Raw genomic sequence first — 22,305 nt, forward strand, 5'->3', positions numbered from 1 at the left:
TCCCTTGGACAACATTGGTGTCGTGGAGAGGGGAGACTTGCAGCATGGGCAACTGCTGGTCTTCCATACAACCTTGCCCAGGCCTGTGCCCAGGTGCAGATCCATGGTCTCGCAAGACTAACAGATGGTATTGCCCAAAAGCTCCACTCAACCTTGTAAATGGTTCCTTCAGCCTTCAAGTGATCTAGCTCACTGTTGACTTTATCACAGATTGTATAAGGAAATGGACTGGCTTTGCAAAACTTAGGTGTGGCATTTTCATTTAACACTATTTTTACGCTTGATATATTTGATTTTTACAATAACATTCCTGAACACTGCTATGGCATCATGCAGTACCTTTCTTAATTCGCTTTCATTTGACTCTATTGCAAGGGATGTGGCTTCACGATAGTGGATGGATCTCCAATCAAATTGTAGTTGTCTTAGCCAATCATGTCCTCGCATTGCCAGCCCTCATGTTGTTACCACGTACGAGCCCAATAACCTTGGTGGTTGTTGTATTTTACTGTTACCAATGTCATTCCCACAGGAGTTATCTTTTCTCCTGTCTAAGTTCTTAGTTAGATATCTGCAGGCTTTGGTTCAGTATCTTTGAAATGTTGTTCCAACTCATTTTGTGGAATGATTGAAACAGCTGAGCTAGTGTCCAATTTCATTTTAGTTAGCCATTTACTTCTGGTGTAAGTAACATTGCTTATCTATTGTTAGCTGTCATATTGTAAACTTCAAGGCTACCTAGCCCTGTGTCACTCTCGTTTTCAGATTTTTTTCATCAACAGCATGCAGATTAGCTCTCTTTTTTGAAACTGGAACTTGACTTTTTATCTTTTTCTCTTCCCCGTGCAGTCCATTTATTTTTGTCTACCCGCCATGCTCTTTGTCCTATGTTGTTGCATTTTCTGCAAGTTTTGCTTTTAAACCTGCATTGATGTGCTGTATGTGAGCCCCTGCCACAATGGTAACACAATTCATAGGCCAGGCATTGCATTTTTGTGTATGCTTACTTTCATTCCTGACTGCAACTCAGTGGCATCTCTGTGTGCTGTTTTCATTGATACAATAATTTCACCTGTTTTTTAAAAATGTAAGTTGTGCTTCAATTAGGAGCTGTTTTTGAAGGCTTTCTTGTAAGATTCCACAAACTAAATGGTCTATTAGTGCATCGTTAGGCCCATCACTGAACTGACAATGCTCAGACAATCTCTTCAATTCAGCCACGTAAACTGAAATGGACTCCCCTTCCTTTCCTTTTGATTCCAGTTATGAAACCTGAACCGTTCTGCAATCAACAATTTCAGTTCTAAATGTACCTGTTTTACTTTCACGATATCAGCAAAACTTATTTTGGGGTATTTTGGGGTAGTCAAACTTCTAAGTAAACTGCATGTCTTTGAACTCAATGTACTCAGCAAAATTGGCAATTGCTTCTGATTGGCTGATTCGTTTGCTTTAAAATACTGCTCAATCTACTCAGTATATATAATCCAGTTATCCATTGTGCAATCAAACACGTCTATCTTCCCAATGTAGCCAGCCATTTCTACTCTTGATTTTATTTATGATTATTATTGCCTTGTAGTCACTATTCAACAGGTAGGTAGTCGTTGGAAGTTCATTTAAAACTTCTTCGTCGCCACTGTTATGTTTTGTAACATCAAAACATAAAAAAAAATGATTAAGAGGAAAACAAGGGAGCCTGGAGATAATTTGTGTACATTTGTTTTTACTTTAAGCGCTACATCCACACATAAAGCAGTGGTGTTATGACATATGCCAATCACGTTCTTTGTACATATAACCCGTAGTAAATTATTTAAACAAACACCAATTCTTAATCAAGCAATATATTTATAACATTACTCAAATATTTCTGATTATTAAGTATATAGCACAAGGAATTTTTATTTTTGGGTACTTCTCAGTAAAAACATTTCTTGATTAATCTACACACATCAAAGTTGCTGGTGAACGCAGCAGGCCAGGCAGCATCTCTAGGAAGAGCTACAGTCAACGTTTCAGGCCGAGACCCTTCGTCAGGACTAACTGCTTCCTTCAGTTAGTCCTGACGAAGGGTCTCGGCCTGAAACGTCGACTGTACCTCTTCCTAGAGATGCTGCCTGGCCTGCTGCGTTCACCAGCAACTTTGATGTGTGTTGCTTGAAATTTCCAGCATCTGCAGAATTCCTGTTGTTCTTGATTAATCTACCTTTGTTAAAAGTTCAAAGGCAATGCATGATTACTCTGGCTGTGGCATCTTCAGGCATCACTTCAACTCTAATAGGGAGAGAAACTGCATTAGCTTCCTATTAAACTGACAAAAATAAAGACTTCAACATATAACATTGGCTGGGGAACTGTAGTGGAAAACAGTTTTAAAAGATTGTGAACTCATTGTCTGGGATAAATTTATAATAGATCACAAAGTATTACATTGAACATTACAAAATCTTGGACACAATAATAAATTAAAAGGAGCTGTTATTTTAGTGCTAGCTGGAGATTTTAATCAAACCCTACCAGTAATACCATGAAGTATTAAAGTAGAGAAATTAAAATCCTGTATTACACATTGCGGAAGAATGATAAACAATTGCACTTCAAACGCATATGACAGGTGATGCATCCGTAAAAGAGTATTCTTTGAATTTACTCAAATTAGGAAATGGGGAAACTAAACACAAAGAATTGTGAAAAAGTTGGGTCAAGTTGTTACATTACTTCATGATCTGATGCAATCTGCTTTCCCAAATGTCTGTCAATGTCTTTTGACTGATCAGCCGTTTCGTGAAAGAGTAATTTTAGCTTAAAACAGTGACGTGGTACCATTAATAAAGATCTTCTTTCAAAGCTTCCCACATAACTTGTACAATACAGGTCATTTTGACAGTGCAATAGACATAAATGAGACTATATATTTTCCCATTAAAAACTTTAGATACTTTCCCATTAGACACTTTAATTTTTTAAAGTATCTGTCACCATCTGTTATGCCATCACATAATCTTGAACTAGAAGGAGGAAGCTCCAGTCATGCTGTTTGGGAATTTGTATCTAGCAAACCTACGCAATGACACAAGACCATCAGTTTAAAAATTACTACCACATGTCATTGAGGCTACAATAATGACTGGTAATGATGTAGGGGAAAACATCTTCATTCCTCAGATATAAATTACTCATCTGATCTATGTTTTCAATTCAAGCAACCTCAGAGAACAAAACACAGAATATTACAGAACTGTACAGGCCGTTTGGCCCAAAATATTGTGCTGACCTTTTAACCAACTCTAAGATCAATGTAACTGTTTCCACTTTTCTATCATCCATGTGCCTATCTAAGAGTTTCTTAAATACCCCAAATGTACCTGCCCCTACCACTACCCCTGGCAGGGCATCCACGCACCAACCTCTGCATGAAGAACTTACCTCTGGCATCCCTCGCCCCCACCCCCCCGCCCCATACTTTCTTTGAATCACCTAAAAAATATGCCTTTGTATTAGCCATTTCTGCCCTGGGAAAAAGTCTGCTATGCCTTTTATCATCTTGTACACCTCTATCAAGTTACCTCTTATCCTCCTTCATTCCAAAGAGAAAAGCCCGAGTTTGCTCAACCTATCAGTATAAGACATGCCCTCTAGTACAGGCAGAATCCTGGTAAGTTTTATCTGCATCCTGTCTAAAGCTTCCACATCCTTCCTATAATGAGGTGAGCAGAACCGATTCCAAATAGTTCTGCTATGAGTGTCAACAAGGCATGAGGACACAATGACTAATGAGTTGTTAATCTTAATCTTGAAACCTAATGATTTTCCCAGGTTCTTCTATATTTTTGGTTGCTCCAGAATTGGAGATTAAAATGATCCGTACATTTTACACCAGATTTGAAATAAAGTAAAATAATGCATTCTGAAACACCTCAACATTGAACTTAAATGAATTTATACATTGTGCATAGGTACATAGGAATTTAGAAAGAATTGCATTAAATGTAATTTTTATACATAATTAATTAGATTACATAAGTTTGAACACCTGCTTATCTTATTCATTGATTACTTATATATTTAAGTTAGATTTTATTTAATTTACAAGGTGTATAGCAAAATGTAACATTTGTAACTTTTTTTTACATTTACACAAAATGTTACATCTGGTCAATCTTGCTGTATGCTTCCGAAACATGGACTATAACACCAGAACTCCAAAGAAACTTAGACACAACAGAAATGTGGTGTCTTAGAAGAATGCTGAAAATATCATGTAGAGATAGGGTAACTAATGAGACAGTACTCCAAAGTGCCCATACAAAAAGATCTTTAATGAGAACATTAAATGAGAGGAAACTTGAATTCCTGGGCCATGTCATCAGAAAGGGAGAAATAGAATGCCTTACACTACAAGGCTGTATGCTTGGGAAACGCGGAAGAGGAAGGCAAAGAAGAAAATGTATGGACACTGTGAAAGAACTAACAGATCTAAGTGTGCGAGATATCATTGACACTGCGAGGGATCGTTCGATGTGGAGTGCCATGATTGCCCAAGCATGTAACGCGCAAGGCAAATGAAGAAGAAGATTGCGAAATGATTCCATGGAGATAAATGCAAATATCGTGCCAGCAGCATAATAACTAAGGTATTGCTAGATATAGCAGCTAGTATACTTATAAGACGCCTTCAGGTTTACCTGAATCCTGTTTGCCAGTGATATTTCTATAGCTATACACAATTAAAGCCCTATGGATGATTTCCTATAGTAAATGTACAAGGTAATTGCAAGATTCCAGGCATTATGTTGGGTTGAGAGGATGCATGCCTTGCCTTAGTCTTTTCTGCTGCTGGTGTGGAGCTGATCACTAGATGGTGCTGTAGGTCAGCCTGTGATCACTTTCTTCAATCCACAAATCACCTTCCTTGTTCACCTCTTGTGCACGTTGGGTATCTTCCATTCCCATGCAGAACTTTCTGTTTGTGAATCTAGTTTATTTACAGATTCAGGCCTTAATATCCTTATTTTTAAGGGTTTTAAAGCATGAAATCATTACATTTTTAAGCATAATGACCAAGGCTACCTAGACGGAGTATGAGGTGTTGCTCCTCCACCGACGGACCGACATGTCAGAACGATCTCTGACGATTTAACGTTGAAGTGGTCAGAGTGTATTGTCTGAAAGTTAACAGATTGTTTGAATAACCCCCAAGGATTTTGAAGAGACCTGTGTCATATTATCTAGATGTAAGTTTACAAGAAAGGTTGGCACGGTAGCATAGTGGTTAACACCACGCTTTACAGTGCAGGTGACGCGGGTTCAGTTTATGCTGCTGCCTGTTTGGAGTTTGTATGTTCTCTCTGTGACCATGTTGGTTTTCTCCAGATGCTCTGGTTTCCTCCCACAGTCCCAAGACCTACCGGTTAGTAGGATAATTGATCATTGTAGATTGTCCTGTGACTAGGCTCAGATTAAATTGGGGGATTGCTGTGCAGTGAGGCTGGAGGAGTCAGAAAAGCCTGTTCCATGCTGTATCTCAATAAATAAAAAAAAATCTCTGGTGGTTGTAGATGCAGATATGGTAGGGACGTTTAAGAGACTCTTAGATGGGTGCATGGATGAAAGAAAAATGGGGATGGCAATGTGGGAGGAAAACATTAGATCAGAAGTTCCCAACCTTTTTTTCATGCCACGGACTCTTTTTTTTAGCCAGAAAGTAGTAAATCAGTGGACTGCTCTGCCACAGACTGCGGTGGAGGCCAAGTCCGTGAGTATAGTTAAGGCGGAAGTTGATCGGTCAGGGCATGAGAGGATATGGTGAGAAGGCAGGTGTATGAATCTGGGATCAGCCATGATGGAAGGGCGGAGCAGACTCGATGGGCCGAGTGGCCTAATTCTGCTCCTTTGTCTTATCGGCTTACCATTAACCAAGCGGTGTGTGGACCCCAGGCTGGGAACTCCAGCGTTAGATTGACCTTGGAGTAGGTTAAAAGGTCAACACAACACCATGGGCCAAAGGGCCAGAACTGCTCTATATTTGATGACAGTAGAAATGCAGAGGACATTGTAAGTAGAGAGCTGCTGTGGAAATCTCTGGTTTATTGCTGCTGTTACTCTTCCGTTCATTCTGTTCTTGCATCTCTTGCTGCTTCTGAGTCTCATTCCACAGGCCGTACATCTGTGGGACATCGTACAAACCAAGATATAACGTGATTTCTTCTGCTTGTTCTATCTTTCTAGCCTGTATAAGTAGTGAAAGAACATTATTAAAACATGACCATGTGGTAGAGTCATTGCTGCTGCTTTTAATGAAGGAAGGATGACAAGGCTGCAGAGAAAGTAGCTGAGGAATGGAGCTAATTATGTGGCTCTTTCAGAGAGCCTGCTGAATCCCCCATTGTCTGCTATATAATTACTGGATCTATACAAATTGCTCCTGGGCATTATTAAAATTGAGAGTGCATTTTTAATCTGTGAAGAACTACAGGTGCAGGCTCGTGTCACTGTGGGGTGGAGAGTTGTAATAGAAAGAAACATTAGAAAGATTAACTTTTATTTGTCATACGTACATCAAAACACGCAGTGAAATGCATTGTCTGCATTGATGACCAACACAGTCTGAGGATGTGCTGGGGGCAGTTGGCAAGTGATCCCGTGCTTGCAGCACCAACGTAACATGCCCACGACTTTCTAAAGGTGACCGTATGTCTTTGGAACGTGGAGGAAACTGGATCACTAGGTGGAGACCCGCGTGGTAATGGGGGAAAAAGTATAAACTCCTTATGGACAGTGGCGGGAATTGAACTGATTGCTGGTGCTGTAAAGTGTTAATGCTAGCTGCTACACTACCGTGATCTTGAGTAAAACTCTGCTGCAGTTTGGAACCTGAGAAACATGGCACCATAAGGATAGAGTCTTTGAGACAGAGGAAAGTGCACCATGACCTGTGAATTTTAAGGTTAGAAGTCAAGGTCATGAACTTGGGGCTCTAGCTTATCTTGTACTTTAGTTTTTTTTATATATAATGTTATTTTGCACTGTAGTTTGTCCTTAACTCTTATCTCAAGAAGTGTGACAATTCTGACCTCTTGCAGAATCTTGCGCCCTGATGATGCGAACATTGCGGGCAATGTCCATGGTGGTACAATTCTGAAAATGATAGAGGAGGCCGGAGCCATCATCAGCACCAGGCACTGCAACAGTCAGAATGAGGTGAGTCTCAAAAGTTGACCTCGTATGAATGAACAGATCTGGCTTCACATTGTTGTGGCAAATCTAGAGATTTTGACGACAGACCCTCGTGTGTTGATTATTCAGTTTTACTTTCTGTTGGCATATACATGCAGAAAACAGAATCAGAATTGGGTTTAATGCCATGAAATACGTTAGCTTAGTGGCAGCAGTACAAAGCGATGCATGATAAATATAGAAATAAATAACCAACTACAGTAAGTTTGTAAATGTATATTAAGCAGTTAAATTAAGAATAGTGGTGTAAAAACAAAAATAATAAAAATAAATAAAGTAGTGTTCATGGGTTCCATGTCCATTTAGAAGTCAGATGGCACAGGGGAGGAAGCTGTTCCTGAATCACTGAGTGTGTGCCTTTAGGCTCCTGTACCTCCTTCCTGACAATGAGACGAGAGCATGTCCTGGGTGATGGGGGTCCTTAATAATGGACGCTGCCTCTCTGAGGCACTGCTCCTTAAAGATGTCTTGGATACTACGGAGGCTAGTACCCATGATGAAGCTGACTAATTTTACAACTTTCTGTAGCTTCTTTCGATACCGTCTAGTAGCCCCTCCCACCATACCTCCCTTATTTGTTAGAGCGACAAGTGATCCCTTAATTTGTTTAAGTTATGTTTTAGAAATGATAAATATTTCAAATGAATGTAAAGCAGCTTGATATTTATTCCTGACAAAACAGAAACTCAAGTTTTATAGAAGAGTGTTGTATATTTCAGTGATAAGGATGCATATTGTACTGAAACTTCCTTTAATTTCTATACCTGGCTCAATGGCTTCATGTGTTTTCCCAGCGTTGCTCTTATGCCAAATGAGAAAGCTATCAGATAATTTTAATAGTGTTACTAACAATGATTAGAGTATTGTGAGCAAGAATTTCAATTACACTTTATTGTACCTGTCAGATAAATACCAGAGGCACTAATTTACAGGGGAAATATTGGTTCATAGGCAGACACCTATGTATAAAAAGTTGTAGTAAGGTGAATGGACAATTATCCTTTATTTACTAGTTCATGATACTCGGAGAACACGGTGGACTTATTCAGATAATGTGGTCTGCCCAACATGCTGTTACCTATACTCAGATCATGAGGGGTCCTGCCCAGACAAATGTCAACACACCCGCCACCAATGCAGAGGCAGCGGTCAAGACCGAAACAGAGATTTGTGACTGACTGCCCTGAGCTCCCACCCTCCAACCAAAACTCCTCAGGCCCCTCCACAAGATGAGCAGGAGTTAATGGAAGAGGGGAGGGCAAAGGGACAAGAGGAAGAATGGTGGGTGGTGAAGAGGAAGAAGTCCAAGAAGATATCACCCAAAAGACAAATGAGCTGCTGACAACAAAAGGAATGGGAAGAAAATAGCAGGACAGCAGCCAGACACCAGCGACCTCTGCTTGTGGGAGGAAGAGGAATGTGTGAACTGATTAACATGTTCCTGGTAACTTCCAATATTGTAGCCTTTACACAGGGAAGCATCCTAATGAACTTTAGAAGTTAGTGCTGATTCTTCTGTCCCTCTTGGTGCATCATTCTTTTTCCTATCCTTCAGTGTAGCTTGCACTCATTCCTTGTCAACACCCCTGACTCCCAGGAGGTGAAAGAGTGCCAGTTGTGCTATGATGTGACGCTGTGAAAGTTCTTTATTGAGATGCAGCATGGGCTCTTAGAGCCGTGCCGCTCAGCAATTCCCCGATTTCATTCCAGCCTAATCACGGGACAATATACAATGACTAACTAGCCTATCAAGCGGTAAGTTTTTGGACTGTGGTAGGAAACTGGACTACCCGGAGGAAACCCACGCAGTCACGGGGAGAACATACAGATTCCTTATAGACAGCAATGGGAACTGAACCCGGGTCGCTGGTGCTGTAAAGCGTTGTGCAAACCACTACACTACCGTGCCGACCAACATCCTGAGATCCGAGCCATTAGGGAAAGGTTTTTGATGTGCACTGTCAGGTGTCTCTCCCTCATTTTGTTTTTAACACTGATCTGATGAATATGCAGTTGCTTCTATCTTGAAGGCATGATGCTGCGTCTTTGATCTGTTCCTCCCTTCATAGGTGCTGTCTGATGTGTTGAGTGGTTGTAGAATTTTCTGTTTGTATTTCTTTTGAAGGATTCTGCTGCAATTTTGTGATTCAGTTTTGAGGATGAGCCTGATGAAATCACCTGGGATGTGGTTATTTGGATCCCAGCTTGAATAAGTCAACTTAACACTTGTTTAATGGAGAGTTTTCTCTATAATTGTAGGAGAAATGTATGAGACTCTGTCATTACATTCAGCTTAAATGTTCAGTTTTATTAGAAGCTATTTATTGTCTGAGAGAATGGGGCCAGTCATGATTCAAATGAATGCAATTGAAAACCTCACGGAAGTGACTTGATGATAACGTTATCTGTGTGAGATAAATAAATATTGGTGGTGGGGTGCACAAAATACTTGCATATAAAAACTACCTTGATAAACAACTAGTGTTAACTGACTTGGAAATATGTGCAAACTTCTGTGAACAAACTCTTTTTGGCTTTCCACAGGAGAATTTCTAGGTGTCTTGATACACCTCCTCTGTAATATTATTATCATTAAACATACTGAAGCTGCCTTTGCTCAGAAATGTAGCTAGATTGGGGAGATAAATTCTGTGGCTCCCAGGGTAGGTCTAAGGTTTTTTTCGTGTGACGAGTGAATAAGTGCCTGACTCCTCCAGTCTCTTTCATGACATACAAGATGCACGCCATGAAGAAGATGAGTACTGATCTGGATTAGCACATCAGAATCAGACTTAATATCACTGGCATATGTGACATTTGTTCTTTTGCGTTAACAGTACACTGCAATATGGAATAATAGAAAACTATAAATTACATTAAGGTATATATAAAATGAATAGTGCAAAAAGAGAGCAAAACAAGGGGAAAATATTGTCAGGTAGTGTACATGGCTTCAGTGTTCAGTGTTGATTGTTAGCAAGGGGGCATGTTATTTCCGATCTGCACTGACTGTGGACTCCCAGTGAGGAAATCAAGGATCCAGTTGTAGAGGGAGGTACCGAGGCCCAGGTTTTGGAGCTTGTTGATTAAAACTGAGGGTATGATTGTGTTGAACGCTGAGCTGTAATCAATAAACAGTAGCCTGACATAGGTATTGCTATTGTCCAGGCAATCCAGTGCTGAATGGAGAGCCAGTGAGACCTGCATCGCTGTAGACCTATAGTGGCGATAGGTAAATTGCAGCGGGTCCAGGCCCTCGCTTAGGCAGGAGTTGATTCTGACCATGACCAACTTCATCACAGTAGATGTGAGTGCCTCTGAGCAGTAGTCATTGAGGTAGCTCACCCAGCTCTTCTTGGGTACTGGTATGATTGTCACCCTTTCGAAGCAAGTGGGAACCTCTGACTGTAGAGGTGAGAGATTGAAGATATCCTTGAATACTCCCATCACAGGTTTTCAGTGCCCAACCAGGTACACCATCAGGGCCTGACGCCTTGTGAGGGTTCACCCTCTTGAATGATGTTCTGATGTCTGCCTCCAAACCTCCATCTGAAACATGCACCCCTCCACTACAGCTGATTCCATCTGTAAATTCTGCTGCACCGGCTGACAAGCCTTAGAAATCTCTAGCCCCCATTAATTAGAAGTATAGAGGCGGGAGGTGCATGCAGACACCACTACCTGCAGTTCCTCCAACTAATCCAGACTTGAACATGTAGTGCTGCATCTTCAGTACAGGTCAAGATTTGGAAATTTTCACCTCACAGTATTCTGGGTTTGCTCTCTGCAGTGATTTCCACAAAAGAGATTCTGCAGATGCTGGAAAGCTCGAGCACCACACAACATACAGAAGGGACTCAGCAAGTGAGGCAGCATCTATGGGGGGAAGTAAACAGTCGACACTCTGGGGCTGAGGTCCTCCATCAGTACATGAGTTCCTTCAGCATTTTGTGTGATGCTGTGATGATTTAGGGTCACTTAATGTCACTCCGAAGAGCAGCTCAGGATGAGTAAGTTTGCTACAACATGGAAGGAGTGTATAGTACCTAACTGTTCCTTGCCAGCTTCCAACTATTCCTATTCCCTGTATCTCTATAGTTTATTCTTCCTCACAAGCTCACAGACTCTTCTTTAATTTTTTTGCCACTTATGAGATATAGAGAAATGAACCAAGTGCAGGCAGATGAGATGAGTTTAGTTTGGCATCATGGGCTGTTTGACTTGGTCCTGTGTTGTAATCTTCTACGTACCTTCACTAAGGGATCACTTACAGTGGCTAATTAACTCAACAGTACGCCATCGGGAATGCTGACCTTCCGTGGAGTGCTCAAATTCCAATAGTTGAAAGTAAATTTATTATCAAAGTACGTATACGTGTCCAGATGCTACCCTGAGATTCATTTTCTTGCGGGCATTCACAGTAGATACGAAGAAACACAATAGAATCAATGAAAAATTGTACACAAATAAAGATAAGCAACCAATGTGCATAAGGAGACAAACGGCAATTAGAAAAAAATATATAGTAATAATGATAAATAATATTGAGGACATAAATGGTAGTGTGGTTGAAAGCGAATTCATAGGTTGTGGAATCAGTTCAGTGTTGAGATACTGGTTTATTTATTTTTATTTTTGAGGTACAGTGTAGAATCGGCCCTTCCGGCCCTTCAAGCTGTGCCACCCAGCAATACCCCAATTTAATCCTACCAACCAATAACCAATTAACCAACCAACCGGTATGCCTTTGGTCTGTGGGAGGAAACCAGAGCACCCGGAGGAAACCTACATGATTATGTGGGGTAATGTACAAATTCCTTACAGTCAGTGGTGAGAATTGAACCTGGGCCGCCTGTACTGTAAAGCCTTGTGCTAACCACACATTGGTTCATGTGGCTGATGGTTGAAGGGTAATAATATAAAACTATGCAGATTAGGGAAGCAATGACTTGTGTACAGAGGGTTATAAAACACATCTATTGAATTCATTACCACTGTTCTGTTAGGGGCTAAATTCCATTTTCAATTCAGTGCTCATTGCATTTGTGTTCTCATCTCAATTTTGGAATTTGATGATGCTGAATTAATATGGATTAGGTAATCTTTGACGTATATATGTATGTCAGTCCCTTGGAATTATGCCAAAAAGGAAGTGAACACTGATGATTTACTGGGATTAATGATTAGAGAACATGTCATGAAGATAGGTTGAGCAAGATAGGGCTTTTCTCCTTAGAGATAAAGAGGATGAGTGGTGTTTTGATCCATTATAAGAGGCATAGATCAAGTGGATAGCCAGTGACTTTTTTTTCCCCAGTGCAGAGATGGCTAATCTGAGGGGGGAAATAATTTTAAGGTCATTAGCGGAACATCTAGGGGGGATGTCAGAGGTAAGTTTTTAACAGAGAGTGGCGGGTGTGTGGAATGCCCTGCAAGGGTTGGTGGTAGAAGCAGATACATTAGGGACATTTAAGAGACTGTTAGATACGCACATGGATGATAGAAAAATGAAGGGCTATATAGGAGGGAAGGGTTAGTTTGATCTTAGAGCAAGTTAAGAGGTTGGCCTAACATCATGGCTGAAGGGCCTATACTGTGCTGTAATGTTCTATGGTTTATATTTGTTAACTCCCCCCCCCCCCTCCAATCCATAGGAAATAATTCCAGAATTTATGGAATGTTGGAAGATGAGCACCAAATAATCCAGTATTCTCTTAGCCACCTCTTTCAAAGCTCTGGAATATAGTTCACTGGGTCTTTGGAATTCATCTGTATTCAAGGTCACCAACTCCTCAAGGACAATGTTTTGATTAACACTTATTTCCTTCACTTCCTCATGAGTTAATTTGACTTCTCAAATTAAATACATCCTATAATTTATTTTCAATATCGAGTATTTATTTTTGCTTAGTGTAACAATATAATACAGGAATGCTTACACTTCAGTGCCTTTAGCCGAAACTAAATTAGTGTAAGATATGATATGTTTGCATAACCTATGAATGTTTGAATAATGATTAAATGGAGGAATGATCATCCTCAAAATGGAAAATAAAAAGTCATAGATTATGATTTTTCCAGTATAAGATCTGCTTGTAAAGGAAATGGGGTTGATGAAACGGAAGTTAACTTCTCTGCTTATGGTTTGATGTAAAACTGATTTTTATCAAGGTTAAAGAGTACTGTGAATGGTGGAAGAAAAAAGCAGTGGGTCTGTATAATGCATTGGATCTGTTATCTCTAGGTCTGAATCTCATCCAGACTGAACGATGCAAGTCTTCTCTATATAATGTTACGTACCCCGTAACTGGGTTGCCAAACCAGCAGAAATGGATCACTCAGTTGGAGTCTGGATTACTAGAACTAAGAAAGTTTTATTAAAGAAACAAGCAACACAGTAATCGAAAGGATAATAAATGCAACAGTTCAGCGATGATAAACACACATGTGCACAGAATTAAGATAACAGCATCAATCAAGCTCTATCGTTGGCTAGGGGTAAATGACCAAATTTCAAAGTGACTCAAAGTTCAGTCCAGTTTAGTAGTTCAGTTCGCAGTAATCGTTGCCATGGCGATGGACAACGTGGGGGGAGAGAGAGAGAGAACAGGAACAACTGATCATTCAGACATGGCTTCACTCACAGACCGGCGATATGGCTCACAAGCAGCTTTTGGGCAGGTCCTTGGTGATGTCACCTGAGGTCACCGACTGTGACCCCTCCTCCAGATGCGGTCGATCCTCTGCAGTGAACCCGGCACCCAGGCAAGGGCGGACGCACATCGGGTTCCCGCTGATCGTACCTTTCCACCCTGGCTGTTGTCTGGTACTTCCCACCGACTCGTGAGAGGCGTACCGCTTCCAGGGTCTCGTTACCTCGGGTGGCGTGTGTGTCCTGCCTTAGCGAACCGGTCCCTTTTTATCCCCCTGCTGGGGTATCGCCTGTCCATCACTTCAAACAGTTCAAGGTTCAAAGGGGGGAGCCGCTCCAGACAGCTCTCTCTCCCCCGTTCCTTCATTACACATCTCCAGACGCTGCTCCATTGTTCCTTATCTCTCCTTCCCCTGCGGACAGGTGGCAGACCACTTGCTGATGTCACTGATGCTAACCCAGGCCAGCAAACATCTTAATTTTATGTGTATTCTCATCACAATAATAACTATAATAGTTCTGTCTGAGAGAGTTCGAGGCAGTTTCAACCCAATTCCCAGTGTACATGAACCTGTAGCACAAAGCTGTCCTAAGTTGTTTACTAATTGACATTCATATTGTCTATCCCACTGTTGCATCTTCTGATCCTTAGGGTTCTTCTGGGAGTCAGGAATGCTCAGCAGTCTTAATTCCAAGACTTCAGTTTATTTTACGGTACAAGCAACCATACAAGTGCGATGCAAACTACAAACGTTTGTAAGTGAGGAACTGGGAACCGATGCTAAGGGTGTATGGATGCAAAGACAAAGGAGTAAAGAAGCCAAGACGTCACCTGAAAAATCCATCACTTTTAGAGATGAGATAAGACATTCCTTAGACAGGAATAACTAGTTAATAGGCTACATTATTAGAACAATTATATCACGTGGTTAACGTGCTAGTACTTAGCCAATGAAAAATGAGAAAGGTGATAAGTTGTTAGTTTAGCTGCTATATCACTTACTGCCAGTGAGTGTCAAAATTACATGAGTTTGTTAAAAAGTACAAATCTTACAAAAGGTATTCTTAAAAAACAGTGGTTTCCAACACCACTCAGGACTTGGAATGGCTGGATTAAAAGCAAAGACCAAAGGCTCAAGAAAAGATGCAAAAGGTTTGGGATTAAATATACGCTATTCAGGCAAGATAGGCAGAGCATTACTTTGTTCCTACTAGTTGACAGTGGGCGTTCCATCAGCATTGTGTTGGTTCAATTCCCACCACTGTCTGTAATTTTGTACATTCTCACTGTGACCACGTGGGTTTCCTCCAAGTGATCTGGTTTCCTCCCACATTCCAAAGATGTATGGGTTGGTCGGTTAACTGGTCACACAGATGTAATTGGATGGCATGGACTTGATGGGCTGGAAGGGCCTGTTACCATGTTGTATCTCTAGAAAAAAAAGTTCTTGATTTGAGTGCTGGATTGATAAATTGAAGAAAGAAGGTTGAATTGTCTTGAGTTCTTCATTCCGCACATTAAGTCCAATATTTTTGGAAGTTTTTTTAATCATTATTTGGGTGACCAGTCCCATTTATTATTGGCATTTGAGTGATGTTTAAGCAGTGTGACAAAAGGTCACTGTACTGAAAAGTCCCTGTTTGCATTAAACTCTGCTTCCTAGGCTATCCCTGAGGATCAAGGATTAGTTGGTTCTGAAGTGGGAAGGTGCCTGTGCGTGAACTCTTTTGAAAAGAGTGTGGTGGTTGTTGCATTCCATCTGTCATAGTGACTTGAGGGAGAAGTGTTCATCCTATAACAAAGCAATCCAAGATGACTGGGGACCAAGGACAGCTGCAGAATGATTTCAATACATGTCTAACACTGGATTAGCAGATTACAATGTCAAAGAGACAGCAGTGAAGGCATTTCAGGAACCAATAGCCAGCCAAGATGGTTTTTAACAGAAGCTAGCTATTATAACCACTAGGACTCCAGCTTTTTGAGCTGTAGTTTCACATTATTAATGTTAACAATTAAGGTATACTAAATTATGAGGGATATAGATAGGGTAAATGAAAGCAGGCATTTTTCACTGAGGTTGGTTAAGACTACAACTAGAGGTCCAATCACAAACGAGAGAAGATCTGCAGATACTGGAACTCGAAGCAATACACCCATAATGCTGGAGGAGCTCAGCAGGCCAGGCAGGATCTATGGAAAAGATTATAGTCGATGTTTTGGGCCAAGACCCTTCATCAGATCTGGAGAGAAAGATGAGGAGTCAGAGTTAGAAGGTTGGGGGAGGGGAGAAAGAAACACAAGGTGGTAGGTGAAACCTGGAGGAGGAGAGGGCTGAAGTAAAGAGCTGGGAAGTTAATTGGTGAAAGAGATACAGGGCTGGAGAAGGGTGAATCTGACAGAAGTGGACAGAAGGCCATGGAAGAAAGAAAAGGGGATGGAGTACAAGAGGGAGGTGATGGGCAGATAAGGAGATAAGGTGAGAGAGGGAAAAGGGAATGGGGAATGGTGAAAGGATGGGGGCATTATCGGAAGTTCGAGAAGTCGATGTTCATGCCATCAGGTTGGAGGCTACCCAGATGGAATGTAAGGTGTTGCTCCTACAATCTGAGACCTGACATAGATTAGGAGACTGCTTCGGGAAACACCACCGCTCAGTCCGCCAGAAAAAGCGGGATTTCCCAGTGGCCACCTGTTTTAATTCCACTTCTCATTTCCATCTGACATGTCAGTTCGTGGCCTCCTCCACTCTCAGGGTGGAGGAGCAACACCTTGTATTCTGCCTGGATAGCCTCCAACCTGATGGCATGAATATTGATTTCTTGAACTTTCAGTAATATCCCACCTCCCTTCACGATTCTCCATTCCCATTTCCCTCTCTCACCTTATATTCTTACCTGCCCATCACCTCCCTCTGGTGCTCTTCCCCCTTTTCTTTCTTCCATCGCCTTCTGTCCTCTCCTATTAATTCCCCCTTCTCCAGCCCTGTATCTCTTTCACCAATCAACTTCCCAACACTTTATTTCACCCCTCCCCCCTCCCTGTTTCACCTATCACCTTGTGTTTCTTCTTCCCCTCACCCAACTTAACTCTGACTCCTCTTTTTTTTTCCTGCAGTCCTGATGAAGGGTCTTGGTCTGAAACATCAACTGTACCCTTTTCCATAGATGCTGCCTGGTCTGCTGAGTTCCTCCAGCATTTTGTGTATGTTGCTACAGCTAGAGATCATAGGTTAATGGTGGAAAGTGAAATGTCTAAGGGGAACGTGAGAGAACCTCTTCACTCAGAGGGTGCTGAGACCGTGGAATGAGCTGCCAATGGAAGTGATGGATGCCGGTTTGATTTCAACACTGAAGTAAAAATTTGGATAGGTACATGGATGGGAGGGGTATGGAGGTGTATGGCCTAGTGAAAATTGATGGGACTAGTTCAGCACAGACTAGATGGGCCAAAGGGCCTGTTTCTCATTGGCGAGTTATGGGTTTGAGGTGCAAGTAATCACAGTAAGTGCAGTGGCTAGTCTGCATTACAGAAGAACCAATGTATAAAACATCACCATCAGAAACAAGAGAAGAATTAATCATATGGCCCATCGACACTGCTCCACCATTCCATCATGGCTAATTTATTATCCCTCTCAACCTGTATTCTCCCCATAACCTTTGATGGCCTTACTAATCAAAAGCCTGTCGACATCCACTTCTAATATACACAACGACCTGACCTGCACAACTGTCTGTGGCAATGAGTTCCACAGATTCACCACCCTCTGGTTAAAGGGTGGTGTAGACACAGCAAAATCTTGGGCAGAGTTAGAGAAATGTGTGGGGAAAATCAGGAACAGATATGGTATCTCTGCAAGTGTGCAAAATTCTTAGAAATATATTGTAATGCACTGTAAGGGTTCACCGCTAATGTAATGGCCTCTCTGTAATGTTTCACTGCTAATGTAATGGTGTCTCTGTAGCAGCAATGTTTGGGTTATGACTAGAGATAGCAGGGGCTTTGGAATGTGTGCCATCCAATGAGAGGTATGTTGTTTCTTTCTTGTGGGTCTGAGGGAAGGGATTCGCGGTCTTTTGTTGGCGAGAGATGGAGAGAAGGCGCGAATGTAGAGAGTTGGTGGATTGCCGGACGGAGTGGACTTGGAGCGAGGGTTTGAGGGACGATGACGCTCAGAGGAGGTTGACGGCGATTGAATAGATGGAACTGTGAGCTCCAACGTGCACATTAGACTGTTTCATTAAAATGGGCCCTTTTTCTTTTTCTTTACTAACCCTATAGTCAGATTAAAGATTTATAAAGTTCAATTGTTTAATTGCATAATAGTGTACTGTCTGATATTTTGTGGTACATATTTGTAACCGGGCAACACATCACGCAGCATCCACACAAACGAGATTTCTCAGTTTGGCTGAGCCAGAGGCTGTCTTTCCCAAGACAAACGCATGCTGGCTGTACCCGAGTGTTACAATATCAAAATATCTTGCAATTACTTCTAGAGCTACCATCATAATATACATAAACCAGTATTTTATCTCTGCATGAGGCAGGACCTCTGCAGTGATGTTATAACTCAGCCACCAGCTGCTTCCAACTTTCTGGTGCATTACTTCAACTAAGAGCTCTTCTCAGCAGTGAAATTAGCTCAAACTGTTATAGACAACTAAAAACTGTGAAAGGATTGTTATTACTTTCAGAGTACAGTATCATAATAACCTTGCAATAGAAAATGGGTGTTGAAATTTCTTCTACTGTCAAACTTGGCCCTTAAAAGCCTTTCCATGAAGAACGATTGGTCTTTGTGGAGTGGTATATTGCATTTCCAATATCTTATGCATCTCTGGCACCTAGCAGCAAGGAAGAATTTCCAAATATTGTTCACCTCAAAGCCTCACTTGCATCTCTGTGTGAGATACTTTTGGGCTTCCCTTGAACAGCCTTGAGTGTGTTGGTTGTTGACGTAAGGGACTCATTTTACTGTACATTTCGATATACACGTGACAAATAAACTTGAATCTTGAATAAGATTTGCCTGTTCAAATATTTTGGCAACTAAAGTTTGGGTATTCTTGAAGCTCTCATTACAATATTTTGCTAATTTCTGAAGGTTATGAAATGGAGCACTTTGTGAAAGAAGCACAGGGAATCACTGATGGCAGCTTTCTAGATCTTTAACTCCACAGATTACTGTCAGTCAGTGCTGATCATAAACACTAGAGATTCTGCAGACACATCACCAAGGATCTCACTTGGTCTGTGCATACCGGCTGTGCGGTGATAAAAAGCACAACAGTGCCTTTTTCATCTCAGACGGCTGAAGGTGTTCGGCATTAGTCCCCAAATCGTAAGGACTTTCTACAGGGGCAGAATTGAGAGCATCCTGACTGAGTACGTCACTGCCTGGTATGGGAACTGTACTTCTCTCATTCGCTGAGCTCTGCAGAGAGTGGTGTGGACAGTCCAGCACATCTGTGGATGTGAACTTCCCATTATTCAGGACATTTACAGAGTCAGGTGCATAAAAAGGGCCCAAAGGATAGTTGGGGACCCGAGTAACCCCAATCACAAACTGTTCCAGCTGCTACCATCCAAGAAATAATACTGTAGCATTAAAACCAGGACAAACAGGCTCCGGGACAGCTTCTTCCACTAGGCCATCAGATTGATTAATTCACACTGACACAATTGTAGTTCTAAGCTATATTGACTGTTTTGTTATATATCTTACTGTACATAATATTCATTACAAATTACTATAATCTGCACATTGCACATTCAGACGGAGTGTTACTCCTCACGCATGTTAAGGATGTAAGAAATAATGTCAACTCAATTCAGTTCAGTTGCTGGAAACTCATAGTAATACATACAAAATGGTGGAGGAACTCAGCAGCATCCATGGAAAGGAATCAGCTTTCAGGGTGAGACCCTCCATCAAACCCCTCCTGACGCACAGTTTGCAGGGAAGGAAATGACCCCTGAGCCCAGACATCCCACCCTGCAAAAACTCATTTCAGGGAGGTAGCACCATCAATTTGCGGGAGACTCCTGGAACTTCCGGGAGAGGTGGGATGTCTGCAATAGAGTAGCTCCTTAGCAGCTAACCAGCTAGTTTAAATAACGTTAGCTATGCTAATAAACGAATGACACCTGTTAAACTCACCTCAACACGTCTTTTACAGTCTTAACCCACCATGGGCAATAGAAAAGTCACTGTTGCAAACAGCGCAGCGAGAAACACTGTCATTATTTTTGACCCCTATTAGGCAGGGGTACACTTTAGGGTAGTCTGGGGTGACGTACGTTTTATATTTTCTTTTTTTGGAACACTCTGCCGTGGCGCACACGCGCGCTCTCTCTCTCTCTGTCACTCTCTTTCGCTCTCATGCTCTCCCTCTCTCGTGGTCGCTCTCGCGCTCTCCTGCTCGCTGGCTCTCAAAAAAATTGATTTCCAGGATATTGTATATAATTTGCGGTCATCAGGGAGCCACGATTAATATGCGGGAGACTCCTGGTACTTCCGGGAGAGGAGGGACGTCTGCCTGAGCCTCTCCCTACTTGAGGAAGGAAAATTGAGCAGGAGGGGAAAAAGGCCCCAAGCTGTTTGATTCACAGGCATTTTGTTTGCCACCTGAATCACTGAAAGACAGCAATGACGCTTAGTTAACTTATCAGAAAAAACTGACTTCATCAATGTAGGACTTTTAGTATTGTTCTAATGTTTTTCTGCTATTGTTTTTGTTACACACGTAAAAGTCAGGACAGAGTTAGTCCTGACGAAGGGTCTCGGCCTGAAACGTCGACTGCACCTCTTCCTAGAGATGCTGCCTGGCCTGCTGCATTCATCAGCAACTTTTATGTGTGTTGCTTGAATTTCCAGCATCTGCAGAATTCCTGTTAATTGTTTTTGTTTCCTTTTTTGTGGAGCCTGCTAAAAGGATTTCAGGTGGTATACTGTAAACATTCTCTGACATTAAATTGAACCACTGAAGCATTGAATTGTGCCAGTGTTAAGATGTGAATAAGTCCCAGAGTGGGACTGAGATTTGTAGTTATCTGACACGGAGATAGGATTGAGAACCGAGCCGCACAAGACATCTCCAAAACACTTCGGCCTTTGTGTTGCTGATAAGAAATATTATCTAGATATCCAACAATCAGTTGAATCATTAAATAGTTCAGATTCTGTGCAGAGGTTCCTTTTAATTGGAAACTGATGGCCCAGTAATAGCTACAGCATACATCAGGATAAGTACATGGAATGACTACTTTGTTCAGCACTGAAATGGTTAAAATGCTTGTTACATTATTTATTGTCTGATTTTGTGAATTCTTTTCCTTCGTGTGATTGACTTGATATTTCATGTTTGAGGAACATTTGAATTCAGAAGATGTAGAATTGAAATTCCATAATAACATTACTTTTATTCAGCTCCATTAATAATTGAATAATGATAATAAAGCAGGTTCAGTGCTGCTAATATGAAGTTTCTGATCTGATTTTTAATACCATGTGCAGGCTCTGCGCCATTCTAATTGATTGGCTGAGATCATAATGCATAATTTTAAGAGATGAAAAATGCCAAAGTGCTGAACTGTTTGCTACAGATAAAATCTGGTGTGATATGAACACATGAGCTGTGGTGGGAGCTGGACCCATGCCACAGTGTGAATGGCATAAATATCGTGGTTGTACCGGCATCTGTTCTACCCTTCAGCTGTAGTTTGTTTGGTAGACATTTCTGAGTTGGCAGGTTGCAGGCTTATCCTACTTCAGACATTTGAGGCTTCGATTCCAATACAACAGTGAGGGAGTGCTGTACTCTTTTAAACTTGCTATTAAATCAAGGCCTTGTGTTTTTTCCCAAGTGGTTATTGAAGAATCTATGGCACTATCCAAATAAATGGGAGTTTCTCCTTCTTCTTGTGGTCAATGTTTGCCCTTCTATCAACATTTGTAAAAGCAGATGATCTGAACCTTATCACATTGTCTTGTTTTGGAGCTTACCATGCACAAATTGGCTGTAACACTTACTAAATATACAGTCGTGTCAGTGTTTCAAAAGCATTTTGTTGGTTGTAAGATGCTTTGAGAAAAGTAAAGCACAATTCCATGTCTTTTAAAGTCAAAGTTCAAATTAAATTTATTATCAAATTACGCATATGTCACCATATACTACCCTGAGATTCATTGTCTTGTGAGCATTCACAGTAGAACAGAGAAATAAAATAGAATCGGTGAAAAATTCACACAAAGACTGGCAAACAACCACTGTGCAAAAGACAAAATGTGCAAATACAAAAGAAAATAAGTAAATAATAATTTTAAGAACATGAGTTGTAGAGTCCTTGGAAGTGAGTCCATATGTTGTGGAAGTCAGTTCAGTGTTGAGGTGAGTGAAGTTGTCCA

General features: G+C 41.3%; 1 protein-coding gene across 3 annotated transcripts in view; it reads left to right on the forward strand.

Moving 5' to 3' along the window:
* The window catches only part of acot7 (acyl-CoA thioesterase 7), a 256,312-nt gene that overhangs the window by 21,105 nt on the left and 212,902 nt on the right, over positions 1-22,305 (forward strand). For all 3 annotated transcript variants that reach the window (XM_063033476.1, XM_063033477.1, XM_063033478.1), the window contains exon 2: positions 7,086-7,203. In XM_063033476.1, the coding sequence (XP_062889546.1) occupies positions 7,086-7,203 (118 nt within the window). The remainder of the gene's footprint in view (positions 1-7,085; positions 7,204-22,305) is intronic.

The sequence above is a fragment of the Mobula hypostoma genome, chromosome 25, assembly GCF_963921235.1.
Source record: "Mobula hypostoma chromosome 25, sMobHyp1.1, whole genome shotgun sequence".
Classification (NCBI taxonomy): domain Eukaryota; kingdom Metazoa; phylum Chordata; class Chondrichthyes; order Myliobatiformes; family Myliobatidae; genus Mobula; species Mobula hypostoma.